Here is a 10,994-nt window from a genome sequence, read left to right as displayed (position 1 = left end):
ATTTGAAACTATGCATATCTTCCAAAATTTTCAATTAACTAAAACAAAAAATCAAAGCAGCCACAAATTATTTAAGAAATTACGAATATCTCAGGCTTCTGTTTATTAATTTCAAGTACCAGTATATAGTACTCCTATTAAGATCACATATTGCTCATTCGTGTCATGCTCTATTGCAAACATAAATGAAGGAAATGTGGTAATATTATTGGTTTGGGATTTACTAAGATTTAGTAAGGAGATTAAAGGCTGGGAAACACAGTATCAACAAGACATTGTTAAAGATACACAAATGTCACGAATTCCTCCCCGAGTTATTGCAATGGGAGCTTCACAATTTTTTCTTTCTTACCTAAACAAGAAATCGTCACATTATAACCATAAATGAGCTCTTCAGTAAAAGTATCCAATCACTTGACCACCAACATTTTGCCGAATAGCCTCCTCATGATCCAGAACGCCGTTTGGCGTTGTGACCACTACATAGCCCCACTGTGTAATAAAGCATATGAATCATCAGCCTGGGGCCATTTACTGTAGCTTCATATCCATAAAAGTCGAAAAGGTATCCGTTGAAAATGTGACATTATCATTTACAATATAAACATACGGCTGCATAGTAGCATCAAAAGATAAACACACAGCATATAAGGCTGTAGGATAGAGATAAAACCAGATACTAACCTCTTTAAAACGATTGTTCGGGATGTGCCCGGATCAACGTCTTAAGAACCAATGTTTATTCAGCATCATTCATAAAAACCAAAATTTAGTTCCCTAATTGAACATTAACCAAAAAGTCTCTTGCTGGTGTCATTAAATTATCAGGTGATTCAGGTCTCTGACTACATATAGAAAGCAATGACCTAAGTGAAACATTGATCCATATTCATTAACTAGATTAAACTACCAAATTCAAGAAGACGAGACCAAAGCCCTCACATGCAAAAACATGTGATGGCTTTGAACAATATAGGCAATTAAGAAATCGAATCAAATAGGACAATATCACATCATTCAACTATCACAGCCTAGATGGAACAGCACATAACAGGATTCAAATCACCAACGTATAACATTGTGCAGGAAACAATCAAACCTGGCGTGTTGGCAGCATGCGAGTTTTGTAGGTCTCCATATACTGAGCCTTAATGTCTTGCCTATAAGTAAGAGCCCGACAATCGTTCACCCTCCCCTGCAGCTGCACTGTTATCCTCCCCACCCTATGTGGATCATGAACTTGAAAATCCTTAACATAACCTGTCATTTGACTCATTTCACCATCACTCTAAGCTTATTCACACCATTTTACACTTTTAAAACAAGACTAACCCCCGAAAAACAGAACCAAACATCATTTACACACTGAAACATGGTTGATTTTGTGGATGTCTAAAATCTAAAAATTGATGATTATAGCGTTTGTTCAGTCAAACCTCTAATCAATACTACATGATAATAATTTATAAATTCTTCTAAGATAAGATTTATGGATCAATAACATGTCTCCCTCACATATGCTTAATACGCCATAAACGCCGAATTAGAATCCAGTTTTGCAACGAATCATTTGAATATTACGAAGTAGAAAACAATTGCAAGACTAAGACTAGCAGCTGTTAAGAAAAAGCATTGCATACCTCTGTATTTCATGATTTGGAGGAAAGAGGCGACAACATTAGAGATAGGCTTGAGCTCAGCCGAAGCGAATCCCCGCTTTTCAGCATTGACAATTGTTCTCAACGCATCGTTCAATATTCTTCTTCCCATTTTGCATCCGTTTTCTTCACTTCTGCAGCTAAAACCCTTCCGCGATGCAGATAAGGAGAGAGAGAGAGAGAGAGAGAGAGAGAGAGAGAGAGAGATGCTAAATTTGGGAGATTTTGAATTTGGGTTTGGGCTATAAACAGTATTGACTCATTGGGCTCGTAAAATAAAATTATTTTGAAAATGAAAAAATATAACATTAAAAAATTAATTTAAAATCATAACAATTGATTTATGGTCAATTTCATATATTTCAAACCTTGCAATTTTTATTATGACTTTACTATGATTAATAATTGCCCCACGAAACTATTTTTCAATGAATTTGGTAGTTAGCTGAATTTTTCGATTCACAAATGTGGAATAACCTCATTATTAGATAAGCACTATAGTAAAAATGTGGTTTAATTCGAAAAAATTGAAAGTTATGAAATCAATTAGAAGTCAATAAAATTATTATTTAAATGATATTTTTTCTTTTATCAATGCTCATAAAAGTGTGAATATATATAGAGTATATAATAAAAAAATTTATTTTTAACAGTATTTTATCGAGATTGCCCTCGCAACAAAATATGGGGCAAATTATTTTATTTTTTGGTATTGATATATTCCACTATATTACCATAGTACACGAAAGATGATAATATGAAGATTGTTTATTTCTAAAAAGAGAAAATTGAAGGACGAAAAATGAAAACAAGAATGTTCAAATTTGAAATCATATTAAAATTCAAAAGAAACAAAATGTGGAACCACTTTTGGTTCCTGTTATGTGTACCAGCATCATCAACAACTATGATACTAAAGAAATGTCAAAATTGGGAGAGAAATATAAAAAACTAATGTCAAAATTGGGAGAGAGAACTGTATAAAACTATGAGGTTCATCTCCCTCAAGAAACCACAAGAATATATACTGTACCACAAAGAACCAAGACAAAAACAAATATATTACTCACTCATATATACAAGTTCAGTATCTCTTTGCAGCACGAGCTGTTGCCACCGGCTTTTTGAATACGGAGGCTAGATCTGGGAGCTTTTTTCCGTCAAGGTTTTGTCTGGAACTCCGCTAGTAATGAAGGATGATCATGAGGCAGTGTTTGTATAAAAGAATCAGTCCTTTTTATATGAGGTGGCGTAGTCTTTGATCATCTGTTTCAAATGCTGCAATGAACATAGACAGGAGTCGTGTTAAAACAATGGACAGAATCAAGTCATGAAGTTTATAAAGAGGAAGAGGTTAGACACCTTCAACTCTTCATAAAGCACAACGAATATTTTCTTCAAGCGTTTATGTTTCTGCAATACATTAAGTGTTAGTCTTAGAAGAACCAGAACTCGTCCACACAAAAAAGGCTCTAGAATCTAGACATCAACAGATTTGGCACTGTTCACTGCGATGGTTGCAGTCACCAAATTATACTTTGGAACACAGTTATGAAGCTACAACAACATGAACGACCACGGGAATAAAATGGCCACATAAGATTCTTAAAATTAAACTCCATGAAATAAACAATAAAGTGTACCTCCCCACATTGACGAAATGATGACCTCATCTGCTCCAAGATGTCATTATATTTTTTCACATCCCTACCTTTGTAAGCCTCAAGATCCTTACCAAGTTTACTAAACTCATCCCTAACAAACAGGATATATGAAAGTCAGTGGACTCAATTAGTCCAGAATCAACAATCAGAACTAGTAGGGCTCGACATACCTGTATGACTCCAAGATTTTGTTCAAGGAGCAATAGCTCTCGTACTTTTCTTGATATTCCTTCACATATTCTTTGTACCTGAGAAGTAGACATGCATATATAACTAAGCCAGAAATGTAAAAGAACATATAAAAAGGTTTGATGCTGAGGAAAATTTTCAGATACTCCAGGAAAACCATAAGATCACTGTTTGTACTTACTGAGAAATATCCCTTATCGGACCCTTCAGCTCAGGCTGCTCCTTCTCAAATTTAGTGAATGAACAACTGGTATCATCTGAAGAAGAAAATTTCTTTTGTTGCTGGCTATCATTGCTCCCAGTCAAAGCATCTGTTCGTCTATCATTCGAGACAGTTGGCCTATTGGACTTCTGTTTCTTGCTTTGCTTAGTGGCACGGGGTTCGACTCCTTGTATTGGATCATGCTGCTGTTCTATTGAATTACCTGGAATTTTCCGGGAAGCATCTCCATAGGCTTCAATGCTAGCACCTCTGCTCATCCCAGCTTCCGCAAATCTAGTTTTACCACTCACTTCTGGTGCTGTATTTTGCTGGGAGTTGATATCCACTTGGGGCTGATGATGTGCATCAAGAGGTTGGGTGCTTCTATGATGAGGTCTTGTCCGGTCATCAACATAATTTTCTTGGGCCTTCCTCCTATAAGGTCCATCTGGATTGCTGGAAATAACAGCATCTGGATTTGGTGAAGACATTTTTCCCGGATCCGCTGGGATCTTATCAGAAGTCTTTCCTCCACTGAAATCTGAGTTCCAGTATTCAGCATCCTTTCGTTTGTTTTCCAAATGTTTAAAAGAATTTTTCCTCTCAAATTGCTTCTTAGATGCTGGAGCTTCCTCATGGGAGGGTTCTCGAAATTCACCCAACTCTAAGTCTGACTGCTCTCTTCGAAGTACACCATTCCGTCCATTCATCATCGGAGATCTATCGGCAGTACTCGGAATGTCAATCTTGGGAGAATACCCCCTGTGTGAGTTGAAACCAGGGCCTGTTTCCTTCACCTTACCTGTCATTTCAGATTTTCTGATATTGGGTTCTATGATTGGTGCATGTTTGTCTCCAACTCCGGTGGAAAACTGTAACTGCTGTTGCTCATTAAGCAAACCAGGACGTTTACCAGCTCGTTTTTCTCCAGAAGGAGCCTCAGTCCATCCACGACCTTCAGAAGATTTTTGCGCTGGCTGAGAATCGGAAACAGGTCTATGTGATATTGGTTGATAGTTAGGACCTGTTTGTTGATCGAAATAATGTCTATCATTTTTGTAGGTTCTGTCTTCCATTAGGTCAACAGGCTGAGTGTCTATGCCTTGCAGAGGCCTATCAGGCGAAAATGAGTTGTAAGGGCTCTCGCCAAAAAGAGAGTTTATAGTCCCCGAAACTGGTTCGCTTGAGTTTTTAATCTTTGACTTCTTTTTGCTGTGTCCCCTGTCTTCCAAATTATTATCATCAGAGCGTCTTTTAGACTTTCCCTTTGATGATCTTCCCTGAGTATCCGACTGGCCATGTTTGAAGCCATCATTGACCATGCTACCTGATTCTTCATATCCTTTTCTCTCAGAGACTCGTCTTTCTTCGTCTTCTTTACCGGCAAGTATATTATTAGCCAGGGGCATTTGCAGACCATGGTCACATTCAGGAGAGTCTTTCTCAATCTCAATCTCAATCTCACCAAAGGGATCTTGAATATCTGAATTCCCTATATCAATAGGGTCGTTATCAGGATCTTGCAATTTATGCTCGGATTCATTCTCATCATCACTATTCATAATATCTAAATCCTCATCAGATGCCTGCTTGCTGCTCGAAGATGCATCGCTATCACTGTCACTACTACTACCCACTGGGCTTCGGCTTTTACTTTTGCTAGGACTTCCACTATCACTGCCACTGTCACTACTATCACTGTCACTTCCACTATCACTGGAGCTGCCAGCCACACCTTCGTTATTGTTAGAAGGATTTTTGTCACTTATATTTTCAGGCGAATTCTGAGTACCTATTTTCTCTATGATGTTTGCTAGATGAGTAGGTGTATAATTCAATTCACCCGGTTCATTATTGGTATCTGTACTAATGTGAATGCTAGGATCTTCCCTAGGAAGTTGGTCAAACTTCCTAGGTGCAGGAGATTGGTCACGATTAACTTCTGGAGAACTGAAGACATATATAATAGTTAGAGCCCAACAAACAACCATATGCATACCAAAAGAAAGAGAGAACAAAAAAAAAATGAGACAAGTAAACACACACCTTCTGCTTTGAGGTAGCTTCTTGGAGCTTTCCATCTCCACTCCTGCGTTTAGGAAATATCTCCCAGGTGCTTGATAAATTGCAATCTGTCAACAAAAATTTGATAGTTGAAAGTATTTAACACTATTGCTAACCATTGCTATCAGGAATATCCTTACTTGTTTCAATATGGGCTCAATTCTCCGAGCCGAGTTGGGCATTGGATCTCCAATAGCTCTCTCCAAGGCCTGACAAAGAAAGGACATCAGAGCATACTCACCAAAAGGCGGAAGGAAACTACAAAGTTGCAAATTTAATTTAGAATCTTAATGTAAAGTGCATTCCCCTCCCACATCCTCTATCATCTCAAGTACAAGTGGCAAGCGTGTCTTTGTAGTTCTTTAGTTATGATTTTCAGGGAAGATTGAAGTAACATAATAGAGACAGAAATTGCTTAAATGCCAGCTCACCTTAAGGCTCATTCCTGTAGACTGATGCTCCAGGAGTAGAGAAGTAATCCGACTCTTTAAATCAGTAGGTTTGGCCTCAACATTCAACTTAGATCTATCGCTGATGGTACTATTCCTTCTGTTGGCTGTATCTTTTTCAGAGCTCAAAACTTTATTCAGATTTTGAGTTGCCGCAAAATCCGAGACAACAGTTTGTCCCTTCCCAAAATCACCAATTCCGATTGGAGATGTTGAAGGACCACGTTGCTCTGGCTGGGAAGATAAAGGTGAGCGAGAAGAGAGCCTCCCCTTAGGTAAACCAGGCTTAAAAACAGACTTTGGAGGTCCACCTGCCATAATCACAGATATGGCTTGCTAGTTACTACTATATTAACAGTATAATGAAGCCACATACAGAAATTTCTCAGTTCTCTTTCATGAATATACTCAAGAAAAAGAATGAAATGAAGATGTCCTTCATTATTCAACTCATTTCTATAACATTTCAAGTTAAATTCTACACATTACCTGAAGTTGGTTCAGATTTTGGCTTCTTGAAAGGAGGTTCTTTCCGATTCTTGAAACTTCTCCATTGAGTAGCTGAAACAGAATCACATAGAATCAACACATAAAGCTGGTAACAATCAGTCATAATACTGCAGAATGCTCTTCTGCCATACTACTTCTATACCATCTCAAAATTCTTATCTATCAATTTTGACTCATTACAGATTTAAGTCGAGTGCCAGAAAAAAAAAAGTCTTAGATACAAGCAGATTACTATCCTTAAATTTAGTGGTTGGTAAGCCCCACATTATTTTTTAGTGAAGAGGGACATCCTAAGGGGGAAGCTCCAGATTATGCAATTAGCCTTAAGAAATGTTGTGGCTGTTTATTGAAACCAATATTCACTTCCAGTAGTAATTGACAAACCAAACCTAGAAAAAGTACAAATTATGGAGAAGCTGACAAAGAGAACTTTCATCAAATTAAGGACCACTTACACTCAGAAGCAGCAAATGCCTTCATTTGATTCTTCATAGCTGGATTCTGATGATCTAAAACAATTGATCTGTTATCACGAAAAGAAAGGATTAAAGAAACAAATAAACTGATAGGGATAAGTTCAACTTTGAACCCATGGAACCATCATGCTCAGTGGTTACAAGTTAAATTTGAACAAATTTTTATAGCTGACAGAATATGCAGAAATTCATTCTTGCACATTCAAGGTGGAAAACAATACAATAAATACCAGTGGGTTAGGTAGATGTTACCAGTATCTCATATCCTTACTATTGGATCTTCTTTTATCATATCATCGAAACTGGGAGTGCATTAGTCTCTGGAAAGTTCCAGCAAAGGTAAGAAAAATTAATTTTTTTGGAATATTAATTAAGTTCTTTCACAAGCACAAGTTGACGCGTAAAATTTTGATGTTCAGGCCAATGGATTGAAAACCTCTCTAGTGTTTCGCTCTCAAGACTGGGATTGGGTATACATCAGGAGGGACTATTTACTATTAGAAGTGACACTGACACCCATAACAAATATGCACATGTAATCATATTATTCCAAAAAACACACACGTCATTTAATGCATGCCCGTAACCAAAGCTCACCAGCCATCCCTCCCACAACCTATGAACCCAAAAAAATTAATAAAGTTATACACAGAATGAAATGAAGGAACTAGTTAAAGAGCAAGAAAAAGATAAAGAAAGAAAAAGCAATGGCAGAATATTTTTAACCACACATACCCCACCTTCCGCCTACTCCCCCAAACAAAAAAAAATTCTCAGAGAAGCAATATTTTTTTAGGATAATAACCTGCTAATATCATCAGCCATAGCAGCAGGAATGTTTCAGATTATTCAGAATCTTCATTTTACCTCCCATAAATGCAAATCATTATAATATATTGTAAAAACTACTAAAAATTATTTTAATCTGAGAAGTCAGTGCGCGAAGGCTGAACTAATTCTGACACCATGAAAGTTCTGGAAAATGACGTACTTTCGTGATTTCATTTTGCGTTCGGCTTCTTCTGACAGCCTTTTGACGTGATTTTTAGTTGATTCGTCTAATTCTCGCTCTACATTAACCTTACGCCAAGTGCCTCCTGACTCTACAAGCAAGCCATTTCCATCATCACCACTCTGACGTTCTTCATATACATCACATAAGTCCCCTGGTTCCCTGGACCAAGTGAATTTGATGGCTTTGTCCCCTACTTGAATAACCTGTTGAAAGAAAATAAGAGCACTGAGCATTCAAATGTTGTATTGTCATCAAATATAAAGTCAAACTTTATAATCTCATATCTATCCTGTGAAATCACCTACAGGTAATTATATCTTATAAGCACTGTCAATGTATCAATATGCAAAAAAACTTATCATCCTATGTAATACTAATCTATAAACTTATAAATAAGATGAACGGGGAAGTGCAACTCATACTCAAGGGAGGACGCGCCAGGGTGCCAATAAAATGCTAGGACGAAACAAATAACTTCTTTCTGGTATTAATAGAAAAAAGAAAGAGGCACAGCATTGCAGGTGGCTCTTCGGCTCTATGGCATTCTCAAAATGTCACCCATTTGGATGAAAGCTAACAACAAGTAGGCAAAGGAGGAGGGTAGCTAACAAATAATTTCTGAACAACAATCGACATGATATTAATGTCAGCTAGGAGAAGAACTTACTTGTCCCAATGTAAAAAGGGAGCCTTTATGCAATTCACTGTCTTCAAATGTTTCTAAATTGAAATACCTACAAATGATTACTATTTTCAGAGGCTCAAAAGGTTTTCCCTATAACTATTGTATAACAAAGACATGGGACTGACGTTCTAATATATAATTGAAGGGCAATCCTCTTATACAGTCCATATTCTGAATTTTACCACAAAATGATATGTTTCCTATAAAATGTATCAACACAAAAACTCATGGGCTTCTCTGTGGGTAAAAGTCATCAATTGAAGGACATTAATCTCTAGTAATCCAAAGTCATCAATTGAAGGACATTAATCTCTAGTAATCCAAAGTCATCAATGGCAAGTCCTTTTCCCTCTTTGTTTCCTTCATTACCAGATTCATTGCGTTTCTCAATCTAGGCTACTAAACTCAAAACTAAGCAATTTATGCTTAAGTTATTCATATCAAACGAAAGCCAGCAATCTGCATCATGTTGTCGCAATAAGAAACCATCAGATAAAATAAAATAAAGAAACTCATATATTTTCTGTGCCAACCATCTAATTCGAGCAATAAATATGGAGCTCGGAATACAGTCTAATCTCCGATTTGCAGTTCAACCCTATTTTCATGCTTCAATATAGACAGGCAAAAGCAGAAGTCTACTACGGAACTAGAGCAATTAATCACAAAAACCAAATTATCTAATTGTTCCCTAAACCCTCCTCCCCAAATAATCAGCCTTAACCGCATTTGGAAAAATTCAACCAGAACGCCACAAATTGAATCCAAAAACTCACATTCCCACTAGCATTAGCACCGAATTTGATGCGCGCCGCACCACCCTGCGCCTCCACCCGCTTGATCTCCTCCACAAGGTCAGCAGTTAGCTTGATTGCCATCCCGAAATTCAAAGGGTTCTCCCTAACAAGGCTGAAGCTCTCCTCCACCTGCAGCGAGGAGGCCGGCGGCCCGCCGCGACCGCGTGGGCCCCCGCCCATGGATAAGCGGCTGGCCGGGGTAGGGCGGCCGGTTGGCGGCGCGTGAATGTTCCTTTTTCCGCCGCTTCCGCCGCCGCGGCCCATCTTTCCGGAGGCTCCATACATTGATTCCCGTTTTGACACCGGGTCGAGGCTTCCGCTCGATTTCTGCGGCGTTGGAGAGATTCAATCGCGGCGGATTCGGAAACAGTGGATTTTTTTTACCAGTGTTCTTCAACAAGGCAAGGGGAACTCGGCGAAGAGCCGACCAACAATGGTTGAATTTGGGCTTTTTTGCAGTTTTTTTCTTTTTTTTTATAATTCACGGTTTTTCCCTAATTTCCATATATTCCCTACTTAATTACCCATTCGGATTAATTACCTGTTATAAATGCTATCTTAACAATGTGATTTAAAAATTGTCTAAATAGATTTTATAAATATTGTTTTTCCGTATAAATATTAAAATGATTGAACGTTATACATTACATTGAGGCTATATGTGCTTTGTGAAAATATCTGCATAGATCGATTAAATATAATTAATTTATAACCAACTTATTATCTTCAATATTTTTATTGTCATTAACATAGTTAACACACCACTTAGTATCAAATTATCAATTTTCTATATACTATGATTGTCTATAAATATATTGATAGTATGACTTATGCTAAACATTGGACTATTAGGAAGTGTATGGTTGTTACTTATGTACTTTGAAATTTGTTGTGCTACTTTGCGTTAGATTAATGTTAGCAAATAGCAAGTGTTCTCATTTTAGACAACTACTTCAAAATTGGTGTTGTTTCAGATTGAACCAATCAATAACTCAATAGGTTTTTTATCACTCCCACCCTCCGTTTCAAAGGAGACGCTCTTATGTGGGCAAGAATTATAAAAATATAACAAATAGTGGATTAGAAAAGTTATGGAATATGAAATCCACTTTTATATATTGATTATATAATAAAATGTTGGTGAACTGATTTAGTAGAATTTAAGATCTACTATAATAAAAATGAAGCGCAACTCTTATTGTAGGATGAAAAATGAAGTGCAACTCTCGTTGCGGGACGAACCAAAATGACATGCGTGACTCTAGTTTGATGAAAAAATGAATTA

The 10,994-nt window shown here is 37.2% G+C and overlaps 2 protein-coding genes across 5 annotated transcripts; both read right to left on the bottom strand.

The window, feature by feature from the left end:
* Positions 1–186: 186 nt before the first annotated feature.
* On the bottom strand, positions 187–1,858 carry LOC121769885 (40S ribosomal protein S15a-5-like). Its single transcript, XM_042166650.1, has 3 exons — positions 1,641–1,858; positions 1,100–1,260; positions 187–492 (listed from the first exon to the last, which is right to left on the bottom strand). The coding sequence occupies exons 1-3, from the start codon at positions 1,768–1,770 to the stop codon at positions 394–396; spliced, it is 390 nt and encodes a 129-aa protein (XP_042022584.1). The 5' UTR covers positions 1,771–1,858; the 3' UTR covers positions 187–393.
* A 603-nt stretch (positions 1,859–2,461) lies between these two features.
* LOC121771607 (dentin sialophosphoprotein-like) lies at positions 2,462–10,169 on the bottom strand. Of its 4 annotated transcripts, none has more exons than XM_042168443.1 (12): positions 9,689–10,169; positions 8,204–8,430; positions 7,192–7,259; positions 6,716–6,787; positions 6,209–6,537; positions 5,918–5,986; positions 5,760–5,845; positions 3,693–5,663; positions 3,493–3,570; positions 3,302–3,413; positions 3,021–3,071; positions 2,462–2,936 (listed from the first exon to the last, which is right to left on the bottom strand). In XM_042168443.1, the coding sequence occupies exons 1-12, from the start codon at positions 9,992–9,994 to the stop codon at positions 2,886–2,888; spliced, it is 3,420 nt and encodes a 1,139-aa protein (XP_042024377.1). In that variant the 5' UTR covers positions 9,995–10,169; the 3' UTR covers positions 2,462–2,885. The 4 variants fall into 4 exon arrangements, with proteins under 4 accessions (XP_042024377.1, XP_042024379.1, XP_042024380.1 ...); XM_042168445.1 differs by lacking the exon at positions 9,689–10,169 and adding an exon at positions 7,465–7,532 and having other exon boundaries at positions 8,204–8,342; XM_042168446.1 differs by lacking the exon at positions 9,689–10,169 and adding an exon at positions 7,484–7,532 and having other exon boundaries at positions 8,204–8,342.
* Positions 10,170–10,994: the final 825 nt, after the last annotated feature.

This window comes from Salvia splendens, chromosome 16 (genome assembly GCF_004379255.2).
Source record: "Salvia splendens isolate huo1 chromosome 16, SspV2, whole genome shotgun sequence".
NCBI lineage: Eukaryota > Viridiplantae > Streptophyta > Magnoliopsida > Lamiales > Lamiaceae > Salvia > Salvia splendens.
This window is presented reverse-complemented; position numbering and strand designations above follow the sequence as displayed.

Coding starts and splice junctions, on each gene's coding strand:
- LOC121769885 (XM_042166650.1), bottom strand. CDS start 1,770: ATGGGAAGAAGAATATTGAACGATGCGTTGAGAACAATTGTCAATGCT. Junction 1,261..1,640: donor CCAAATCATGAAATACAGAG/GTATGCAATGCT, acceptor GTCAAATGACAG/GTTATGTTAAGGATTTTCAA. Junction 493..1,099: donor GCATGCTGCCAACACGCCAG/GTTTGATTGTTT, acceptor TTTATTACACAG/TGGGGCTATGTAGTGGTCAC.
- LOC121771607 (XM_042168443.1), bottom strand. CDS start 9,994: ATGTATGGAGCCTCCGGAAAGATGGGCCGCGGCGGCGGAAGCGGCGGA. Junction 5,846..5,917: donor TTGAGCCCATATTGAAACAA/GTAAGGATATTC, acceptor TTTTGTTGACAG/ATTGCAATTTATCAAGCACC. Junction 3,571..3,692: donor CCGATAAGGGATATTTCTCA/GTAAGTACAAAC, acceptor TCTACTTCTCAG/GTACAAAGAATATGTGAAGG.